Genomic DNA, 25,287 nt, shown 5'->3' with positions numbered 1-25,287 from the left:
TAGCATCCAAACAGAAATCTGTGAGTATTACAAAAAAAACAACAACAAAAAAACTGCCATTGGTTGAAATTTGCCCCAAGTCCAAAAGTTGCCAACCCTCTCTGAACTTACAGACTTTATCAGAAGCCACTCTGCACTGTGGGAAGCTAAGAGACCAATTTAACATAGTGCTGTGCAACTGGGAAACCCAGGTCCTCCAGTATCCAACAAAGTAGCAGGTGGTCAACATGAGCTGATACAACGTGACATAAAGAGCTTAATGGATGGCACCACACTATATGGTGTTTGCCACTTCTCAATAAACTCCTTACTCCATAATGAACCTGTTATTATTGTTCACTTCCTATTTTGTTTAATGAACAGTAATCCTATCCTTTATAATGTATAGCATACAATGTTTGTCACCGCTGTACCAACAAATTGATCCATACCGACTCTGCATACATTAACAATGGTCGCATTATTTAAAATATACAGCATTTTCTCAGGTCAAAACAGTAATGTTATGGTCATTACATTAGCAATACAAAACCATCATGCAAATCTGTTTATCCTGAGTAAGTGGAAAAAAAAAATAGCTGATTATTTTCTCCTAAGCAAAATGTCCCAACTTTTAGTGGATTCCTTTTGTGTCCTCAAACAAACTTACAGCACAAGCCCAACTCAAAGAAATACTTGGCAGTGAACTTCAGAAGTGTGCTTCCATGGGTCTCGGTTATTAACTCTGATAAGGGAACACTCTTTGTGTTGTTTTTTTTTTTTATCAGAATAATTAACTGTGCCAGAAAACTAATATCGTTTGACAAAAGAAAGACTTGTCTTGTAAAAAATTAATGAAATACATTAACTTTGTTCTCTCTATGAATACAAAAAACTTTATTTGAATTAAATTACTTTTGCTAACATAAAAAGAATGTCACAATGTACATTTTTATTTAGGATGAATGATTCTATCCAAAGTAATCCTAAACAGCCCAGGAGGATGCCATCAGTGCACTAATGATCCAAAATAAACTATGATCTACAATGAAAGAACTTACAGAACAAACAGTTGATTGTAATATAAACTTGTACGCACATTAAAGGTTCAGGAAGTACATATTTTGATACAAAAATCATTACTTTGTTAATTTTTTATCCTGAGCAGACTGTAACAAGAATTATGTTAGAGCACCTTCCCTATAGCTTCCTATGATGTCATAGGGTGTTCGCACAACAAAACTGCTCAATGCCGACAGAATATAAACGTGTAAGCACCTACCAATACAAAACTAACACATGAAAACAATTGCAGAACAGTCTATATGTATTCCATAATTAACATTGTACAAAAGTGAGAATTATCTAGAAATTCAAAGTGAAATCAAAGTGAATTTCAAATTTTGGACCAAAATTGCTGAACTGGAAGCGTAGCTGACATCGAAAATTTTTCAGATTCAGCTATTTTGAGACATTATATTATGATTGAAACAAAAGCTGTGTACACTTAAAATGTGTCAATGCACCCAGACTAAACAACACTATAATACAGAAATAACCAATAATAACAGATGCAATGCTAAGCCACACTATGTACTTATGCAAAACAGTATGTTCTGCATAAAACACCTACAAAATGAACATAAATTACATATTATAAGGATGTCTTAACAAACAATACAACTTTAAAATACAGACAAGAATAAGGACTATCCAACGAAATAAAGGGTGAGTGTAGTTTACCCGTAACTGTTACATTGTAACATTCCTAATGAATTGTTACTCATTCTCAATAATCTTAACTAGAATAATTGTTACGCTTGACACTTTATTACACTGTAGCTAATAGCAAGTGTTTGATTGATTTTAGTTTACTTTAGGGATCTGAATATTGCCAGATATGATTATACCAATTATTTCTCTCTTGGGATAGTCCTTATTCTTTTCTGTATTTAAATTTAGTACTAAGGTTAAGCCCCTAGACCGTCCTGGTCTGTCTTTCTAGCCCACGGGCTCTATGTTTTTTTTAGAGCCTATTTCCTGTATACAGTGAGGGAAAAAAGTATTTGATCCCCTGCTGATTTTGAATGTTTGCCCACTGACAAAGAAATGATAAGTCTATAATTTTAATGGTAGGTGTATTTTAACAATGAGAGACAGAATCACAAAAAAAAAAAAAAAAAACAGAAAAACGCATGTCAATTAGTGAAATAAGTATTTGACCCCTTCGACTTGGTAGCAAAACCTTTGTTGGCAATCACAGAGGTCAGACGTTTCTTGTAGTTGGCCACCAGGTTTGCACACATCTCAGGAGGGATTTTGTTCCACTCCTCTTTGCAAATCCTCTCCAAGTCATTAAGGTTTTGAGGCTGATGTTTGGCAACTCAAACCTTCAGCTCCCTCCACAGATTTTCTATGGGATTAAGGTCTGGAGACTGGCTAGGCCACTCAAGGACCTTAATGTGCTTCTTCTTGAGCCACTCCTTTGTTGCCTCGGCTGTGTGTTTTTCATGCTGGAATACCCATCCACAACCTATTTTCAATGCCCTGGCTGAGGGAAGGAGGTTCTCACCCAAGATTTGACGGTACATGGCCCCGCCCATCATACCTTTGATGCGGTGCAGTTGTCCTGTCCCCTTAGCAAAAAAACACCCCCAAAGCATAATGTTTCCACCTCCATGTTTGACGGTGGGGATGGTGTTCTTGGGGTCATAGGCAGCATTCCTCCTCCTCCAAATACGGCGAGTGGAGTTGATGCCAAAGAGCTTGATTTTGGTCTCATCTGACCACAACACTTTTACCCAGTTCTCCTCTGAATCATTCAGATGTTCATTGGCAAACCTCAGACGGGCCTGTACATGTGCTTTCTTGAGCAGGGGGACCTTGCAAGCGCTGCAGGATTTAAGTCCTTCACGGCATAGTGTGTTACCAATTATTTTCTTAGTGATTAGAGTCCCAGCTGCCTTGAGATCATTAACAAGATCTTCTGATGTAATTATGGGCTAATTCCTCACTGAGTTGAGATCTTGCATGGAGCACCAGACATAGGGAGACTGACAGTTATTTTGTGTTTCTTCTATTTGCGAATAATCACACCAACTGTCACCTTTTCACCAAGCTGCTTGGCGATGGTCTTGTAGCCAATTTCAGCCTTGTGTAGGTCTATAATCTTATCCCTGACATCCTTGGACAGCTCTTTGGTCTTCGCCATGGTGGAGAGTTTGGAATCTGATTGAGTGATTGATTGCTTCTGTGGACAGGTGTCTTTTATACAGGTAACAAGAGTGCTCCTAATTTCAGCTTGTTACCTGTATAAAAGACACCTGGGTGCCAGAAATCTTGCTGATTGATAGGGAATCAAATACCATTTCACTCATTGACGTGCAAATCAGTTTGTAACTTTTTTGACATGCGTTTTTCTGGAATTTTGTTTTTTTGTTTTTCTGTCTCTCACTGTTAAAATACACCTACCATTAAATTTATAGACTGATCATTTCTTTGTCTGTGAGCAAATGCTCAAAATCATCAGAGGATCTAATATTTTTTTCCCTCACTGTATGTATTCTTTGCAACTTCACCCCCCAGTAATAAGATTACAAACACTTATCTCAACGCCTTTCATACGACTTTCCGTACCAACAGCCCACCCCCTGGCTTTAAGAAACAAAAAATACAAAGAAGCTATAATGTAGCTCCTAAGACTGGCTCTGAACTCTGATCACACTCAGAGTGAGGGACAATTCTACCAGACATCCAAATGTACTTCTATTCCACTTCTATTTGCATAAGACAGCAGGCAATAAAGAAAAGAGAATACAAGGAGACAATACAGCAGAAGTAACACAACTTAAAAAAAATTGGTGCTACGCAGTACTAATAACACTGACCAAGATGACCACCAGGTAAGGCTGCTTATACTCGCTCACGAAGGTCCCTAGTAGCTGTTTGAAAAAGGTGGAGCTGTGTGCGGAGAATATGTTTAAACTCTACGCTGATGTTCTATGTTATCTCTTTGGTACCTACAACCTCCCATTCAGACCTATTGATCATTTGGAAATGATCATCCACATTATCAAGTGCCATTCCATCCCGGATAACAATTTGCTATCCAGGATGTAACTAGAGATGTTTCTAGTCCAAGTCCAACAAGGCCTAGGGTGTCATGCATGGGTAGAGGCAGGATCCATTATTGCCAAAAGTGATTCCTTCTTTTTACAGCCACCTGCATAAATAGACCTAGTGAATTGCCAGTACCGACTGAGGGTGTAGTGGAATGACTTGTGAAACTGGATTAAAATAGAATGCAATAGTTAGTTTACTGCCACTGTAAGATCCACGGCTTAGTTTACTACCACTATGAAAGTATTAGTTGTTTGTTTCTACAAGGTCACCTGTTGTATACACTGAGCAGCTTGAGGACACGTGACGTGAACCATGCCACAAGCAGAGGGGAAAGAATTAAGGAGTCCCTGTTTCCCCACCACTAACTACCTCCTTTCCTTCTCCAGGTGTTCATAAAGGAAGGGTAGAGAAGTCATGGAGGGTAGAGAAGTCCAATGAATATATTTGTGTTTGAGTATGTGATTGTGTTTGATTGTATATGTGTGACTGTGCGTCAGTGTATCTTTACGACTGTGTGTATGTTTGTGTGTGTCTGTGTATCTGTGTGATTACATGAGTGTATGTCTATGTACATATGTGCCTGTCTTTTTAATTGTGTGTCTACGTATGTTGTGACTGTCTGCATGATTGTATGGCTGGCTATGTGACTGTTTGTGTTTGAGTGTCTATGTATGTATGTGCCCAATATAGGAGGAATATGCTGCACTAAGGCAGCCAAAAACGTAATACATTAAGGATAGGAATTATTGGGACTTAGTCATTAACAAGTAATTAGGGAAACTGAGGTACAAGGTAGAGGCTGCACATACATTTTGTATCTTTATTTTTGTAATGTGCTATATATAATCATTCATGCGCAGGCTGTTCCACAGAGATACTAGCTTCTACATGAAAGTAACGCGTTTCTTTAGGGGTTTGATCACTAAACAGTGAATCGTAGGAAACTGAAAATTTAAATTGCAAACTCAAAGACAAAATATCCTATTTAGAAAAAATCCCAATAAGATATTTTACAGCTTGGCTATTTTTAACCTGAATTTTTGCAATTTGGTTTTCAATTCAGCACAATGATTAGCATCTAGCACTCAAAGGGTTAACCTTAACAGTGCCCACAGCCGTCATGGAGATTCTGGGACACTTGTACTGCACAGTAATCCCTTTTGCTTGGGGAATGAGATCAGATCGCTCACTCCTGTCACTCTCTATCAAGCTAGAGTATTTTAGAAGTAATTCAAACAGATGCTTCTCTTGCATGACAATCCATGCTACAAAAATAATAAAATAACCAAAGCAGAAACATTTTCATCTAGGAAATAGCTGCTAGTTCTTTCATTTTGCACCAAGAGAACATATCTGTCCTTGCTCACATTAATTGAGATTGAGGAAATGTCCTGTTTGAGCAAAATTATTTTGCCGCTCGCTTTGTGTGATAACAATATATTTACGTACACGTGTGCTAACGACAAGTAAAACAGACGAGGCGCTCAAGTACTGTCACATGTATGTCTTAATGCACAGTCTGCTATTATCCATTTGCATATAAACATAGGCTGATTGGACAGAACAGGTTTCTAACGTGAAATGTATAGATTTATAAAGTGCATTGTTTCAAATATATCTATTTACAAAAATTATATATGTAAAAACCTTAAAAGGTATTATTTAAGCGTAAAAGGGCTCCATCTGTAAATGTGGATGGAAACACGAATCTCTTTTCCTCATCTGTTTCTGTTTTCCCTCCTTTTCTGCTTTTATTCCCTTTTTGTCTATTTTTACTGTATTTTGTTACTCTGTCTCTACTTTGTCCTTCCCTTTGTTCTCCCTCTGCCTCGTCTTCATCTCTCCTGTGTTTGTCTCTGTTCCCTGTCTTTCCTTCCTCAATGCACATTCATTTTTCCCCTCTGTTATTTTTCTCTTCTTTATTCCCACTACTACCCCCTTTTTTTCCCTCTGCTTTTTTTTTAAAATTTTTCCTCTTCTGGTCCTCTCTTCCTCTCTCTGTCCCACTAATCGCCCATCTAGAATCGCCCATCGCCCTACATTGACTGGACCTGGTAGGAGGATAATTATAAAGACTACTCGATTAAAGCTGACGTATTATTGCATCCTGGCCTACATGGATTCTACACTGATGCAGCATCTATGATCCAGGCAGCTACATTCTAGTCCAGTGCTGAATATTAGCTGCAGAACAGTCAAGTCTCCAACTGATAACTGCTTTGCAAGCTGTCAGAAGCTATCATTATCCCATTCGTTTTTTAGTTTAGTTTTGGGCCATAATGTATATTTTACAAGAGCAGAAATTGGTTATGATACTGAAAAGCAAAGGTTTGGTTTCTACCCTGATCAGATAAATGGTAACAAACTGGATTCAACCCTCGGAGAGCTAAATACATTTACCAACTTATGAATTCACGTTTAAGATGATGGATGGCATGTTCGTATGCAGGCAAGTAGGACAAATACTTTTTGCTCATTCTCTGTCAGCAGAATTGAAACTGATGCTTGTCCAAAATTGTAAGATAGAAATCAATAAAAATGAATTAAATATAAGATATATGAAGGATAATCGTTTACAACAGAATCAACCTATGATATTGCTGCTATACTTAGAGTTCTAGACCTTTATCTTCTATGTAATATTGTATTTTCTATATTTTCTCCAGTTATAGTTAATCCCTTTAAAAAACAAAAACTTTAAAGCAACACTCCAGTCACCATAACAACTTCATCAAAATGAAGTTGTTATGGTGCCACAATATCTCTGGAACTGGCTCTGGTTAAACTGTCGGAGAAAAGAAACATACCTTTTTATGTCAGTTTTTTTTAATAGGGAGTCATTGATTGGCTGATTGCCACTGACCAATTCTCCAAGAGCCTTTTGGTTTCCCAATTTTGAGAAAACGGAGGAACAGAAGGCAGGGAGATTCAGCATTAAAACACAGACTTTGGGGTTAAATCGTTTGAGAACCTTAACCCCTTCAGGTGAGTCAGCTTCGGGGATCTCCTGGCACCATAACAATTTTATTTTGATAGAGATGTTATGGTGCCTAAACTGGCTTTAAGATTTGTAAAGTAAAGTATTTGATGATGTTAACATTTAAAAAGCCATGCTTATTTATATCTATGATCAAAAATAGGGATGGAATATAAAACAAAAAACAAAACAAAACAATTGTTCCTATTCCTAATAAATGTAATTAAAATAGAGTAATTTTTGTCATATGCCAACATTTAACCCCTTAAGGACCAAACTTCTGGAATAAAAGGGAATCATGACATGTCACACATGTCATGTGTCCTTAAGGGGTTAAAAACAGTCGCCAATTTGCAGGTGGAAATGGCCTACTAGTGTACAGATTATTCTTGTTCTGATATACTGTTTATGTTACCAACTTGCCAGCTCTATATAAGCTGGGTTTTCTAATAACTAATATTATTAAAGGGACATTCTACACACCATAACTACTTCAACTCGTTGAAGCTGTTATGGTGCCTGGCGTCCCCAAGCTACTGTGCCCTGTTTCACTGTTAAAATGTTTTTAATCAGTTTTACATGGCCCTGGGCATCTGTAGTCCAGCCCCCTTTAATGAAATAGCTAAGAGAGACTTATGTCATACCAAATCCTAGCATCAATAGCAGGTAGTGATTATATATATTTATGCTATGAATACACCTTGCAGAAACAAATGAGCAGTAACTGCCCTTTTCATAAAAATAGTGCTTTCCTAGGGGACATGTTTTGTCTATTCTTAACCCCTTAAGGACACATGACATGTATGACATGTCATGATTCCCTTTTATTCCAGAAGTTTGATCCTTAAGGGCTTTTTAAACAAACATCATATTATTTGTTTTCATTGGGGTTAACATGAGGTTGACATGTGAATTGCACATTACACACAAAAAAAAGACCGACTGGAAAAATTATTCAGCCCTTCTATTTTCCAATTCAGTTATTTTGGGTTAAACTATGCATTCCCCCTGTTGGCTCTCTGCGAGTCACAGTTTAGTGACTCAACCCTTTGGAGAATGTTTTGTTACATTGATATGTGCTGAAATTATGCATCATACTCTGGAATGCAATGGAGATGTGGCTCTTTTCGGATCTGTCAATCTGGCGTTCCTGTCTGCCCCTGTGAGCATCTTCGTCTACTTGTTTGTTGTCATGCAGGTTCTCTTTAAAGCCAGGAGAAATTGCTTCCCAGAGAAAAAAGCATTTGCAATTTCACATATGTTCAACCCTGTCATGGTATGGGAAGCTATAAATAGTACTTTATTTCATATGAGCACAAGTGGAATTTTACCTACAGTTTTCCCTTTAAAGAGACAGTAAAGGCAAAATATGTATCTGCAATGCTTTGATATTTACTATGAATTTCTACTCTAAATTATATGAGATTCTAAGACACAGTAATCTATGCAAGCAAATACAATCTACCGCAGCTTGAGGCTGTGCTCCAAGACCAGTTTACAGAGGTAGAAAAGTGGATCGCAAAATACAAAACTCTTCCTAAACACTGACAAAACTGTCACAATGATCTTTAGAACTCTACCTAAATTACACAAATTACACAATTCCCACCTATTCATCAAAACAAATTTAAATAGCACACTGACCGCAGTCCACTCTTTCAAATACTTGGGTATGTTGTTAGACCCTAATCTATCTTTTGGCCCCCACATAGAACAACTTGCATCTAAACTGTATCCAAAACTAGGTGCCCTGTACAGAAATAAATCCTGCCTAAGCCCTACAGTAAATGTAATTACGTGACATGCCAAAAGAGCTAAACTGGCTGTCACTGCAATCCAGGTGCACCCTTCATATTTCCAGCCTTATATTTAAGAGCTTTTCTGGGAAGCTTCCACCATACCTGAGCAGAATGCTCTCCTCGGTTGTTCCCACCTCCTATAACCCCCGATCCGGTACCAGCACTTTATTTAGTCTACCTCAATACAAAAAGAAAGTGTCCCAATCCTTGCAATTGTGGAACGACCTCCCGCACACTTTAAAATCTTCCCCATGTCTAAAGTCCTTTAAGAGATCCCTCTCTACATATCTCAAAACAGAATGCACGTGTTATGGTTGATTATATATTTCCCACCTGTTCTATATTAAATTTCGTATATATTGTGTATTAATATTGTTTTTGTATTTCATTGTACCCTAATGTATCAATGCAATGTTTTGTGGACCCAGGACATACTTGAAAACCAGAGAAATCTCAATGTATCTTTCGTGGTAAAATATTTTATAAATAAATACATTTGCCAGCTATGGATTGGCATAGAATACCATTTAAACATGAATAAATGCTATTGCTGTCTATTGATGTCTCTGGTGTTTACTGATATAAACAATAGGCAATACAAACTACACTGATAACAATGCAAAGATTTGCTGTGTGAATGGAAATGAAGTCAAACACACAAACACGTTTGGTACTTATCAACATTTTCGCACCTTTGAGAGACTATCAACTGCAGCAGCTAGGTTCAGTGATATTGCACCTGGTTTTACCATCTCCCTGTGGAATGCCTTTGATACATTTGCTTGGAAGATCTATATAACAAACCATTTCCAAAACCATTATGTTCAACAGCTGGAACACATGAGACATTGATGGGATACCATGCTGGACTTGAACCCTACTGATGAGGCTATCACACCCAAATTAGGACATTTGGCAAATGGAGGCTATCATATTCGAAGACACAACTGACAAGTAGAATGGACAAAACCTATTCTACAGTTTTCTGAAAAATAGCTTTATAAATAACATAAAAAGGTTCCTCTGCTAAGTTATACCCATGCCCAGCCTTGCTTTTCCTGTGCTCTGTACTGGTTTGCATAATTCTTGTTACACCCCTGTACATAGTCTTTTTTGGGTGGTTATCCTTTTTGGGTGGTTATCCTTACTAGGAGTATTACCATGTCATGTACGTTACCATTTTTCTGTTACTTTGTAAGTCTTATTTCTCATCTAAGAATGAATACCGCATAGAAATGGGTAATTTAGCACTTATGACATAAACTTCTATGAAAATTCACATTTACAAAAATATACCAAAGCAATTTATTACGAAGAATGAGAAATATTTGTTGTTTCCTTAACCCTTCAGACTTTGGCGTGTAAGTAAACTATAAACTATGTCCTTTGTCTCTATATCTTGTTTCTAGTTAAAGGACTACCCCACAACCCAAAAGCACTTCGGCTTGCTGAAGTGCTTTACGGGTGAGGAGTACCCTCATTTAACCCCAGTTTATAAAAGTGTTGATTTCTATGAGAAATAAACCCTTTTATAAATTAATTGGGGAACCCCCAGTGGCTGTCAATCAAACAGCCAGGGAGGATTCCTTCCTACTTCTGTTTTCTCCACTGAGCTAATGGAAATGGCAGGCACACTCAACTCCCTCTCCCTCCCTAACAGACCACAGACCAGCTTCAGCAGTGCACAAGTGGCGGCCACACGTGCACACCACGGTTCGTGAGTGTATACGAGCCGACTCACGTGCACGGGCGAATCTGTTCGCGCAAAGGCTTCTCATGGTTAGTTCCCTGTGAAGAGATTGAAAGTCTATTCTGGGGGAATAGGGGGGAGAAGTTTACAAAGCCTGCAGTCTTTGTAATCTATTTTTGACGATACTCCCAATGAATACATGCATAAAAATATGCATGCATGTATTCATTGGGGGTATATCTACTAAACTGTGGGGTGGTGGTTTAGGGGGGTGGGTTGGAAGAGTGGAGTGGTCCTTTGAATGCACACTAAAGGGACTATAACCATTTCATCTCACTAAATTGGCAATAGTGCCTGTAGGCCCTTTCTTTTTAGGCCTTGGTTTGTTTCATGTGGAATTAAATATGACAGAAATATACACGCAGAATCTGCATGTTTACATTGTCTTATATTTAATCATAACCAGTTGGTAGGATGCACTTTCAGAAAAGAAAAATGATTCTTCCAAATAAATGTTGTTGACTTTGGTTCAGATGTCCAGATGCGGACACTAATTCTTCTTTAATATTCTATCCAACTGTTTGTTTTTCATTTTCTGTAATTAAATTGTATTGTCTCCATAAAAGTATCTGTCTGTTCTCCACCGATTATTCAAGGATTTTCTTCACTACATACATTCTAGTTCTGCACCTGTTCTTTTTTTTTTTTTTTTTTTTTAAGATATTCTTTGTATTTGAGTGAAATAAAATGAACCTTTTAAGAAGTTAGATTGATAGAATGTTCATATCTAAATTGAACCATATTGCTGTAATGGCTTTAAAGGTGGTAAACAGTTAATATTTTTGATATTTAGAAACAATTAAACCACACTACTTTTGATCCTAGTTTCCACCCTGTATGTCTTAAAACCAAGAGAAATCACATGAACCTTAACAAAGATTTTACATATCTCACGGCAAAATGCAAACAAAACATAGAAATGGTTTTCTCACTGAAGAATGGAATGTATATCAATAACAAAAAATAGTTAAGAAGGTGAATCTTTATTCAAGTCCTAGATGCATATAATATTTTCAAGATAATATTCTTAGACTGGTGTGAATGTTCATTTCAGTCCCACTCAATCCATTGCTGCTCATTTATCATTTACTCAGCAATTAACAAGAAGAAATGTATTAGATTACATCTGGGAATGTCCTTGGTGTGCATTTGTACATCTGAACATTTGCGTTTCAAGAAGATGCTAGGTACGTTTTCAAACTCAAAATTAAGGACCTTTTCTTATCATTTGTCAATTATTTATTATATTTTCCCCTCTTACTAAGTGGTATTAGATGAGTTTCTGACCAGGTCTGCTGAACAGAAGCAGAATATTCTTCCATTTTCACAAACCTTGAATTTTATTGGACCATCTCTAATTTCTTTGCTGGGTATAGTTTTTTTGGATGTTTTTGACCTTGACTGAGGTGGCCAAATGATATAGCATGTCTCATAATTCTACAATTCCAAGTTAGTCTTACTTGGTTCCCGAGCTACGTTCTAGATCGAGTCCACACCTTGCATGATGCCATGATGTTGAGATTTTCCAGATTCTATTGAAGCACATTTTTTTAATACCTCTCTCGGTCTTGTCTTCTGGGCTTCCATAGACACATTATCTCCCAATACTAGCATCTCCACATCTCAGTTTCTTTTTTTTATGGATAATCTAGCAAAATAAGCTTTGAAGGTAATTGGGCAAAACCTTCTCAAGAGTACACTAATAATCTACAAGAATCTATCACCCTCTAATTCTGTTTGGCTCGGCCTTCAAGACTTACCATTATTCTTAATACCGCATACTTTCCTAATACAATATTCCCATTTTATGCAGATTAATTGCCAATATCTAGACTCTAAGCTCATTTGAGCAGGGTCCTCATCAACCTATTCTTCCTGTAACATTTTGTAATTGTCTCACTTATTGTTAAACTTCCCCCTTAATAATACTGTAAAGCACTGCGGAATTAATTGGCACCATATAAATACAACTAATAAAAAAATGCTTTTGAGAGGACGTATCAATTTACCAAGTCTTGTTCATAGACTACTCCTATATACTTTGTTGATAAACTGGGCACATTGTGTCAAATGTCCATTCCTCTAGCTACAATGTATTAACAGAACTGCATGTGGCCTGCTGTAATTCCCCTTTCTGGAATTTGTGATAGGCAGAGTTATATGAGCCTTGCTCGTTATGACTGTTACATTCTTGTTTTTTCTGTTTACAATTTAGTTTTTATTGCTTTATACACTGGATGCAGAGGGCGAGTTTGATTAAAATGTTTGTTAGTTGTTTCTTTCAGCTGATTAGGGAGATGCTAATATCCCATGTAATAACATGTAATTTGCTTGAAGTCCATCAAGTTCAACCTTTAGCACGTCCCTATTGCTTCTGTTGCTGCTATTCAATTCTAATGACAGATGTCTCCATGGATCAAGAAGTTATTAACGGTGTCTTTATTAACTATTAAATCCACAAATATACTGCATTTGCAAAACATCATGTCAACCTTTTATAAAGACATCTACGGAATTAGATGGATCTATCTCTCCCTCCTTGTCTCTTTCTCTCACTCTCTCTCTTTTCATGATGATGACAATGATAAATCATAACTATTAATTTTTTTTTTCTGCCAGGATAATTTTATATATGTAGGTGAATAAAAAAGTAAGTAATTTAAAAAATAGTTTGTTGTTAAGGAGCAAATTGTTGTAAAGGAGCAGAAAAAAATATATCATACATGAAATAAATAATATATGATCAAAAAATATTTCACAGTATTTAAATCAGGTGTTAGTCACGAATGCCGCTTACTGTGATCCTAATTGTGAAAAAACCCAGGATAATCGAGGATACAGCGATCTGAGCTCTTGATCGCTATACCGCACGCTTCCAACGAGATGTAGGTTAAAGAAAAATGTCGGGAAAGTGTGAAATGCTAAAAGCCATTTTAAAATAGCCGCCGCGACTGTTGCCGAGGGCGGAGACTCAGCATCAAGGAGACTCGAGCAAGGAAGAGAGCAGGCAGGTCGCGGTACTTAAGTGCGGCTGGCCGAAATAGCGTGATAGGAGGAGCTTCAGCATCTGTTATTATATGATATCTACTCTGTGATTGGTTGATTTTATTTTTTACATTGTTAACCATTTATTTGCTGCTCTGAGGTTTGAATAAAGAAAGTAAAGCAAATAGTCGCCTCCTGTCTTTAATAAATTTTGATTATTCGGTCAAAATTAATGTGCAGTAAATAATGATATTGCTCAGATAATACCAGAGTTTACTGTGCTAATATCTGTACAAAATAAAATTGCACAGATGCCAACGTTTTAGGATTCTCAAATGAACGTGTAATTACATAATCAGTGTTGGGTATCACTGATAAATGTGTTGATATTCTGAAAATCTACTGAATTTTATTTTTACCTCCACAACAGATATTACCAACCATTGCCCATGACTTATATTTAAGTTTATAGTGCTTTTTACAGCATTCATAATTGATACAAGAATTAAATGAAACACTCACTAGATCACACTGCATTTACATTATAATGTCTATGGTACATATCTATAATAAAGAAGGGTTATACAGTGTGACCAGAATTCAATTTATGCTTTCTTGACACATTGTAAGTTATGTATGTATTTAATGGTTGACAAGTTTACTCTTACACTGAGAAAATGTCATGCTATGGACTCATATATATATATATATTCATTTTTATCCCTGATACATATTCCAAGACAGTTTTGCAATTTATTTTTCTTTATACATAAAACAAAATGTTATATACTCTTAAACACTATAGCCTTGATTTACTAAGCTTTCTAAATAATTCAATACTTTCTAGATGATTCTACAAAATTTCCCGTAGATTTTAATAGTGACTTCTGCACATAAATGATTTTGAAAATATTTTGGACAATTTAGGCTTATATACTCAGAATTGTAACAATCACAGATAAACAATGCCATGTAGACAAAATCATTTAATTAAGAACCATAAGTCCTTACCATGACCATCATCCAAAAAGTCAGTAATTGTGGCGGATGTGCATTTTGACCATGGTTTCGAAGCATCAATACTAGTAAGGACAGATGACATAAGACGTTTGTCTTCAAGAGAGCCAAAGTTCTCCTCACAGAATTTGGAGTCATCATGGGAAAGTCCAAGCAGATGTCCTAACAGAAAAGTGAAACATATCAACAGACTGTATGACCAAATGTGTATCTCTTTCTACATCTTTTCAAAATTAGCATGCATACATTACAACGAATAAATAAATAACATACAAATTAAAATATTTAAGGTATCAAGAGGAATCGCATCAGCATCAGTAAAGATGCCACTCAACAGAGAGAGGTGAAAGGTCTCAACCAGAGGGAAATATGGACTATCTCAGTCTTCAATGGGCATTTAGGGAAATTATAAAGATAAGATATGTCTGTAAATTTAGAGGAAATAATTCCTAACATGTTTTAATTGGAATTTTTCATAAATCACATGGAAGACAAACTCACCTTTAAATAGGTGATAATTGAATCCACGCATTAGGTGAGATTTATCAAAGCAAAACAGGTGCTATTCTGGCGCAAAATACTAAATGCTGTGACACTCTATTGGTTTCCATGGTGATTGCTCCTTATTTAGCACTTTGCCCGTTGCGTCCACAAAATATCCAGCAAATGTATTGAGTGAACGTAGTCTACTCCTAATATAAGACAGTTACTAGGTAAAGGCAGCATGAATATGCTTGTTAAAGACTGAAGAAAGGAGACAATTACCTATGAAATTAACATTTCATCTAAGCGTATGCTTGCAACTTGTTAGCGCCATCATATAGACTAAATGTACCCCTTGCACAGTGATATAGAGTCATGTTTCGAGAAGACAGCTTTGTGTTTCTAATGTCAATCGTTAGAGGATTGGTGTCACTGGAACAATGAAAGCAAAGGCAATGAGACAAAGAAGTGTTTTATATTTTAATGCATTGATCCTCGTTATAGTTCATAATCACCTTCAGCACACTGAAATATATAACAACTAATCTTTCCAGTGTTGCACTCTTCAGCAAATACAATCCATTTGGGCACCTAATTGTAATTTAGAAAAACTCTATCCAGCAACTATAATCACACACCAAAACAGTATGTGGAGCTCTAAATAATCTAATTTGCAGATTTGTACTCTTTTACAGAAACCTGTGAACAACATATGATACATTCATAGTGCAGGTGGTATATGCAATAATAGGTGAGTGTAGGTATAACGATTTCCAGCTCACAGGTGTAGAGCCAAAAGGTCAACTGGCTATATATATGACTATACTCCCACTATTAGAGTCTTCCTGTTTATCCCTGCCAACCAATTTTTGGATGTGAAGGAGGTGAGAAGGAGAACAGAAGAAGGCTGTGGATCTACCTTAAAGATCCAAGAGTGCTACACACTAGAGCCAGGTAACCTTTTGGCTCTACACTTGTGAGTTGGAAATTGTTATACCTTCACTCACCTATTATTGCATATACCATCTGCACTATGAATGTATCATATATTGTTCACAGGTTTCTGTAAAAGAGTACAAATCTGCAAATTAGGTTATTCAGGTATTTTTTAGAGCTCCACTTATCTTTGAAGTATATATTGAAAATAAATTGTTAATAAATAGAAATTAAAAAGCATATGAATCAGAACGGGGTAGGAAGCAATAGTGGTAAACCAGAAAGGAAATGACCATTTAGATTGAGGCTATAGGCAAGCAAATTAAGGCCAGGCCCTTTTACAGATATAGGGTAATTCATTACTTAGCCTCTTGGAAAAACACCAGAGTGGTTACACTTTAAACCTAACATCAGATTAATATAAAAGCAATATAGACAAACATAAAATCCCCACATTGCACAATGACTAAACCCTGCCATTTTAAATTATTGAAATATTGATTGTGTTTATACAGTGTATTCCCATGTCTATTCTTGTTTAAGCATAACTACCATCATATCTTTCTGTCCACCTTCCTCTAGACTAAACAAGGCAAGTATATTATTTTCAAATAGTTTTATTGAATTTTAAAATAACTAAGGGAAGAGGAGGCCAACATATTCTAGCATGAGATTGTAAAGAACCACTTTGGACTATTTATGGGGAAAAGGAATGTTAAACGGAAACTGTGATGACTGTGACCCCTATTTTAAATACAATATCGGTATATGGGATTTATGGGATAAGTAGTTTAACCTCAAGAGAAGTTCCACTCATCACTTTGAACTGCTCTGTTGACTGGTAGCAGAGGAAGGAAGGCAATGTCATAATGTGTATGCCACTATCGCTCCTACTAAAATTAAAGGAAAATGGCAAATGCCATGAGCGATTCCCATGTTGTAGACAGCCATGATAGCAGTCAAAAAATGACTTCTCCGTTTAACAAGTTTCCTGTTTGGTGAACTCGGACAAGTGCACCAAGGGGCAGAGCTGCGGTATGTGCATGCATGTTGTGTGGGGCTTGGCTCCCTCTCATGTTTTTTTAAAGAGAGCTCAGAACATGTTGTACAGGCAGAATGTGCAAACTGCACACAAAAGTTGGACTAAATTGATCTTTCTACAAGGAAATCACTTGTCCAGCTATATGAATGACAGTTGAGGGATGGAGCAACACTCTCCAAAATAAACCTTGTCATAGGCCTTACCTTACACTCACAGACACAACAATAGCGAAGCTGGGCATTTAACATCTAGCAGAAACTACCACAACCTCCAGGCCTTACCTCGCACTCACAGAAACAACAATACTGAAATTCTGCATTTTACTTCTAGCAGAGACTCCAGGTACTGACTGAAGCTTGGAAGATACTCCACCTCATTTCGTCTTACATTGCTACCATATTATCATGTGTTACTATGGAATTGTTACCATTTATACCTGTAGTTTGCCACTGTAATTTTCTGTGCATGCAGTTTTTATTATTGTCACTTAATGTTTTTGACCAATATTTCATGTACACAGGTATTCATAGTTTGGGTGTTAGAATTTAGTTGCTAAACTTTTCAATTGTAAACAAAAACATTGTTACTCTCCCTTCCTCCCCTCCCCCCTCCCCTCTTTCCTTTGCTCCTCCTGGCTGTAAATACATTCATATAACTGTTCCATCTCCACCTCACAACAATACTGAATCTCTGCAGTTTTTTTCTCAGGACTACCAACCCACCCACTCAGGTTACCCCTGAATATATAGCATGCTCCTCCAGCTGTTTGAGATTCTCACTCAATTACCTCTTCATTCCCTTTATATTTTACCAATAGCTGCAACTCTCTCTCAACTCCTTTCAGCCATCACTTCCAAATTTCTCCTGCTACCTCTTATCTCAAATCCCCGGTGTGTCCTTTAGATTGTAAGCTCAAGGGATATGTAGCTAAGCACTTTGTATAAAAGAGCTTCAATGGCTAGATTTCAGCTTACGGGCAGGGCCCTCTCTACCTTTAGTATTTGTCTGTCTATATTGTACGTCCTCCACTAATTGTACAGCACTGCAGAATTTGTTGGTGCTTTATAAATAAATAAATAAATAAATAAATAAAATAAAATCTCAAAAGATGAAATTGATGGGGAAAAACGACTGTAAGAACACAGTCCTTGCACCAGAATATTTTCACCAGCAATTAGAGATGCTCTACAAAACAGTTAACAAGAAACGTGACATCTCGGATAACCTGTGCTTCATTAAGATAAACATATATAGCTTATAAAAACTTTACATACTTTAGCACATGTTTTGGAAAAATAACATATTAAAAGGAGTCACAAATATCAGACTTACTAAAATTCAAACCTGTTATTAATGTCTGTGGAACCTCGGATATTTGTAAACTACATTACCCATAATGCTTGATTACAAATCATTACAGAAAATCTTTTGTGTAAAAGCCGTGGACAGAAAGTGCTATATATTTTCTGCTTGTTTCTAAAAGGACCCAAGCAGCCAGGAAAAGTAAACAAACGTCCAAGTGCAGACACGTTGCAGGTGTGTTACTTAGTATTTAATTAAAGAACGTCTCACAGCACTAATTGGTTGAAGTGAATTCCCTCGGTAATAGTTACGTAATTGCTCCTTGTCACCTTTTTATTTCCATGTGTGCAAAATGCTTACATTACCCTGGATTCAGCAAGAAAATATACGCTGATGTCGATTAAAACCCTGAATTTAACCCGTGATACATATTCACCTCCTAGATTCTTTTTTATTTAACAATAGTTTGACAGTTTTAGAATTTTTATTAATTCATACTTGGAAAATAAGAAATGATTGTTGATTTGAACACATTGTACGGGTTTACTACGGGGAATTCAGAAACATAAATATCTCTAGGTTTTAGGTGTATTACAAGAAAGGTAAAAATAATATATACTAACCTGTGAATGAACCTTTATTAAATTCCACACAACACATATAAATTGTAAGAATTAAACATTTAGATTAAAGGGACCATCATTAATGCTGTATGAATTAACCCCATTCATGAGTTAATATATACATCCACTTAAAGGGTCACTATGGTCAAGCAGACCACTACATCTCAATGAATTATCACACAACTGGCACTATCCATCCGCAACACAAAATGATTTATTTTTCAATGACTAGGTCTACCTACAAACCATGGGCACTGCCATAGGCACTGTGATGGCACCCCAATATGCTAATCTGTTTATGGCAGATCTGGAACAGCGATTCCTAGAAATACAGCACACCAAACCATACAAATAGTATCGCTATATCGATGATATCTTCATAATTTGGACTTAAAGCAAAGAAAAACTGATATGGTTTCATGATTCTTTTAACACGTTCCATCCATCAATCAAACTAAAAATGGAATATTCCACTAGATCTGTGAATTTTCTGGACACCACTGTGACATGTAACAATGGCACAATTCACACCTCGGTTTACAGAAAACCCGCAGACAGGTGCAGTTACCTTCACAGCTCCAGCTTCCGCCCCTCCCATACAAAAGAGGGCATCAGCCAAAGCCAAGCAACTGGGTACCATTAAATATGCTCAGATCCTAATGACCGTAATTCACATCTAAATGTACTCTCCAAATCTATGAGATAGAAAGGCTACACACCAAAGACTATTGAAGCATCCTACTCCTGCTCATCCAGCAATGTGATAAACATGATTCAATGCAGCACATAACACCTAGGGTGCTACATTGGGAAAACCACCCAGCAATTAAATGGCAGACAGTTTTTTGTTATATATGCATGTGTACATATGCATATATGCAGGCTTATTTATGTGATTGAACATTTGTACATGTGTAGGTGTATGTGTTGGTGCTTGAGTATGGATGTATGTATAAATGTGCATGCATATATATATATATATATATATTTGTGAATTTGAGTGTATTTATATGTATTATGTGTATGTATTTGTGTCTATTGATATGTGCATCTATATGTGTATATGTATTATTATTATTATTATTATTATTATTATTATTAGTATGATTATTCTATGCATATATATGTATATGTATGTGCATCTTGTATATAGGCTTTCATGCATATTCTGGATTCTTGGATGTGGATTTATGCATTCTTAATCTGTGTAATTACTTTATTTTAACTCTCCCCCTTCTAGTACCACCTCTTGCACTGTTTGTTTGTGTTTCCCTTTCTCTCCCCCCTCACTCTGGAATGCTCACACAAGATATTTACGACCCTCTGTGAGAATGGAGTCTATTTTCAATCAGACCTGTGCCCTATTTGCACTCATATCGCTTTAACCCTAGTATCACAACTCAACTTTAAATTCTATGTGTCGTTTCTTTGCTCAGAAATGCTTTAGACTTAAGAAAGGGAGGTTCTCTCAAAAGCCTGTTATTCCAAAATTCTATTAGTCTAATAAAAAATAAAAACTACAATCTCTCTCTCTCTCTATTTATGCAATATTACTAAATTAGTAACCATAACAACAATAATATGTTGCAGCACGTTAACTACAATTTCTGTGAGCAGCTACCAAGCCTTGTCATACAATTTATTACAGGTTACACCAGATGTTGATCAACAGAAATTGGTGCTTATGTTAGAATGACCACAGTATCATGCAATTTGCACTAATAATAATCCTTAGAAAATACTACATCAAAGAACTTTCAATCTTATCCCCACGTGATGTAAAATGACTACGCCAGTAACCTTTCACGGTGGAATTACTTAGATGTTAATTTGTATCGAGGTACTTTACAGCTTTCAAAACAAAGCCTTGTTTAATCCATCATTCATTGGGGTACGTGTTTCCATAAATCAACGAAGAAGTAAAGAAAAAACCCAAACCACAGCAAAGGAAAGCGGAGATAGTGTTGTGTCTGAAACACTTCCTTATTTTTTGGCTGAACATTTTGCTTTGATTTTAGATCATTTAACTTATGTTTTTCACTTACTTTACCAGCCACACAAGAGTAGGCGGTGGAAAGGCCAAGTGCTTTAATATAATAAAACATCTTAAAAAAAACAGCAACGCATCAAGTAGGATTATAATAAAAAGTTCAAATGTAATGTTCCTTCATTTGCAGAGCCAAAATCCTAGTTATTTTTCTTCTCAAAATATATTTTTTAAACAGGAGCACGTGATGGTTATAGCTGTTATAGTCACTACCGTTTTGCACGATTAACTGTTAATATGTTATAGTAAGAGTCAAAGTTATGCTTATTTATTCATTTCTTATGTAAAGTATACAACTGCCCAGCACCCCGAGGGAGAAACGTAACTACCGTTTTAGGAATTCTCTAACTAATCCCCAATAATCCCCTTTATGACAGTCCTGGTACGTCATCCGTCATATGAAGGGGTTACCAAGTGAATTCACGTATTAGCACTAAGTTATATTTAAAAATGAAAATCTGTGATGTGTCCCTGTACCAATTGGCTCACCCACTATACTCATAATTTGTTATCATATGTATCTTGATTGTTCTTAAGATTGGTCTGAAGTAGAATGATGACCTATGTATTTACTACCTCTCCAGTTAAATATTTACTTATTTAGACACTCAACTTCAAATCATATTTATAGTGGCTTTATTTTTTTTTTTTAAATTAACCCTTCAAGAACACCAGTGAGGTTTTCCAAAAGTGCTAAATGTTTTCCATATAAAACAATAAAGCTTCCTATTTTTTAATATAAACATTTCCATTGATAAAAAATATCCACTAATCCACTTACTTAGTGATGTAGAGGATCGTTTAGAAAACTCAGTAACTCCTTATTATGGTCTATTTATGATCAGCGGGAGGTAGTTTATAAAAAGCAGTGGTGTAGGCCTTTAAGTTGCCCTCTGTTGAGCCAATGATGTTATTAATCAAGACATTCATTGGTAGTTATTGGTCCTGACTGAGATGAGAGCATGGGACCTCTATTGGCCTTTAATTAAAACCTATCATGTGTTTGAGTGTGTTGGCTGTGCTCACACCATGAATTATGTTACATAGGTTATAGAGGTAGACTGTGTTCTAAACTGGAGATGGCAATATGTGGATGAATAAGGATTCTGAAGCATTTACAAATTTTTATGAACAGAATTTGTAACTGTGGATCACAGTCCACCAATGTTTTTGGTATGGGACGTGTCTAGATAAAGGTTTTATATAAGAGAACCAATATATTGGTCACCTGTAATTCCCATTTATAGCATATATTTCTACATTTGAGTACCCCAGAATTCTACATACATACACCCATCCATCTAACCACCCACAACCCCAGCCATCCACATGTAAATGATTCAAAAAACAGCATTATATTCAGTTTATCTAAATGATGCTAAATTTACGTTTTGTGTATATGCACGTTTTCTATGATTATGTAATCTGCGGACAATGGTTTTACTAGAGACTGAAACACTAACTGCCACATTCAATTTAATCAAGATTTTCTGCTTTAAAGCAAGTTGTGTGTACATATATTTTTGTTTTGTATACATAGTTACAAGTTACAAGGCTAATTGGACAATGCCAAGTTACATATTGATATAAATCTGAAAACCCTAGTAGAGTATGGCTTTTGAGGTGAAACAGCAGAAATATAGAGAAATACATCCGTTTAAAAAAAAATAATAATAAAAGATTTACTGTAAGTATTGGAATTGTTAAGCCAATGTTTCTGAAATTCAAAACAACAATATTTGAAAACATTTAGAATGATTGCAGTCCCCTGCTTTGATTAATGTATTTTTCACACTAATGCTGAAATTAGTGAAAACGTTCTTACTTGTGGTTTTATGCATTTAACATCTATCATTTTTTCCCCTATTGTTCTCCTTTTAACAAAGTCTGATTTTTGCTGACCCCTTCTAAACTGACTACTCAGCAAGGCCATTGTATCTTTTGCTAACATGCAAAGCCAAACATGACCTTAAAATACTTTCAGCAAATTGTTTAGATTTTTATTTCCTTAGCTATCCTTAAACATCCTGTGCACAATTACTGCAACTATAATATTTTTATACAGGCTATCATCAAAGTAATAATACCGCCATCTGCACAACGATTCGACTCCTGCCAAATTCACGCAACAAAATAAACCCAGTGCTGGCCTATCTATTATATACATAATCTCAATTATCTATATCTGTGAATAGGCTGGGCAGCTGACACCATCCAGATGTTGATGAATTGAGGGCAATTTTATCCAAAAGACAGTCAGGAACATGGCCAGTGCATACAACCAGAAGGGGACTTCGCTGTAAAACCTGCTTTAAAGAGAATGGATGATATATGATTGTTAGAAGTCAAGAAAATTGTCTATTTGTTTTGCCTTTTTGATATGTATGGGGGAGGGGGAGGGGGAACTGTTACTATGCAGACTTGGATATAAAAATTTATTTATATTATGTATTATTTATCTGTTCTCTATATTGAGCAAATGTGTTTTTGTGAGGTCTGAGATATTAAATTACATGTAGAAATCAACACTACTGTATTTACATATTTCCTGGAATTAAGTACATCCACCTTGGCTCTGTGTTAATCCCTGTTATAAACTTGAATATTTTTGGTCTTCTTGACCTCTCTGCTGCCTTTGACACAGTTGACCATGTTCTCCTTCTCCAAACTCTTCAATCACTCAGTCTCTGTGACACTGTTCTCTCTTGGTTTTCCTCCTATCTCTCCCAATGCTCATTAAGTGTCTCCTTTCTTCATCCTGGCTCTGTTGGAGCTCCCCAAGGCTTTGTACTGCGTGATAACACAGAGGTCGTTATCAAACCTGCCGACAAGGGGGGTGGCATAGTAATAATGGATAGGGAGTACTACATAGAAGAATCATTAAGGCAACTGAATGACGGGGTCACATACACCAAATTGAAAGGTGACCCAACTAATGAGAAGAAAGAGATATTTTTGGAATTTTTAGGGAGGGGCCTAATGATGGAGGTCATATCAAAAACGGAGTATGAATATCTGGCGGTCTTGCACCCGAGGATACCTGTGTATTACTTCCTCCCTAAAATCCACAAACATGAAACCAACCCACCAGGAAGACCCATCATTTCGGGCATAGGTTCAGTGTCAGCCCCCTTGTCGGAATATATCGACCTATGCTTGCAGCCTATAGTTAAAGAGACCAAGGCTTACTTGAGGGACACCAGTCAGATCCTCCGACTGTTGGGGGAGGTAGAGTGGAGGGATGGGGATATTCTGGTTACAGCGGATGTCTCATCCCTCTACTCGATCATTCCACATCAGAAAGGCATTGAGGCCGTCAAACATTTTCTGTCCACCTCCAATTTATCCTCTAACCATCAAGCCTTCATTTTAGAGGGCATCCATCTCATATTGACTAACAACTATTTTCACCATATAGATTCGTTTTATTTGCAGATCCTTGGGACGGCGATGGGGACCAGGTTCGCACCCAGCTATGCAAATTTATTCATGTCCCATTGGGAGGAGTCCTTCGTTTATGCGGGACATAGCTGGGTGCAGAATCTGGTCACCTATCGCCGTTACATCGACGATCTGTTTTGGATTTGGAGAGGCTCTAGGGAGGAGCTTACTGCATTCTTTTCATACTTAAATTCAAACTCTTGGGGTGTTAGACTGACCATGGACCATAGTGACAGCCAGGTCAATTTTTTGGACCTACGAATTTTTATTTCTAATACCAAGATCTGCACTGAAACCTTCTTTAAGAAGGTAGATGTAAATAGTTTTATTTTTTACGACAGCTGCCACTATGGTCCCTGGTTGGATAACATCCCCAAAGGACAAATGATGAGGATTAAGAGAAACTGTACCAGTACAGACTCTTATGAAACCCAGGTGCATAAGCTTATGAATGACTTTACAGTCAAGAACTATCCAAAAGCAATATTGGACAAGGCATATAAGGAAACAAGCATTGTAAGTAGGGACGATCTTCTAAAGAATGATAAAAAGCAAACCAAAGGGGGAGAGAATAAGACTAATGAGGTCCCGCTTATTTTCGATTATTCAGGGAAAAATAAAGAACTGAAGAGAATTGTAAATAAGTATTGGTTTATTCTACAGGAGGACCCTCTTCTGGATCAAATAGTCCCCAAAAAACCTAGGATCATCTATAGAGGGACACCCAGTATTAAAAATCATCTCGTGAGAAGTAGCTTTAAACAGGGTAATCGTACCAAAACCT

General features: G+C 36.6%; 1 protein-coding gene across 1 annotated transcript in view; it reads right to left on the bottom strand.

Annotated features, from left to right (window-relative positions):
• Nucleotides 1-25,287, bottom strand: part of ADAMTS5 (ADAM metallopeptidase with thrombospondin type 1 motif 5) — an 83,210-nt gene that overhangs the window by 16,901 nt on the left and 41,022 nt on the right. Inside the window, exon 3 of the mRNA XM_063448234.1 lies at nucleotides 14,624-14,791. Coding sequence (XP_063304304.1) covers nucleotides 14,624-14,791 — 168 coding nt within the window. The remainder of the gene's footprint in view (nucleotides 1-14,623; nucleotides 14,792-25,287) is intronic.

The sequence above is a fragment of the Pelobates fuscus genome, chromosome 1 (genome assembly GCF_036172605.1).
Source record: "Pelobates fuscus isolate aPelFus1 chromosome 1, aPelFus1.pri, whole genome shotgun sequence".
In the NCBI taxonomy this organism is placed as follows: domain Eukaryota; kingdom Metazoa; phylum Chordata; class Amphibia; order Anura; family Pelobatidae; genus Pelobates; species Pelobates fuscus.
This window is presented reverse-complemented; position numbering and strand designations above follow the sequence as displayed.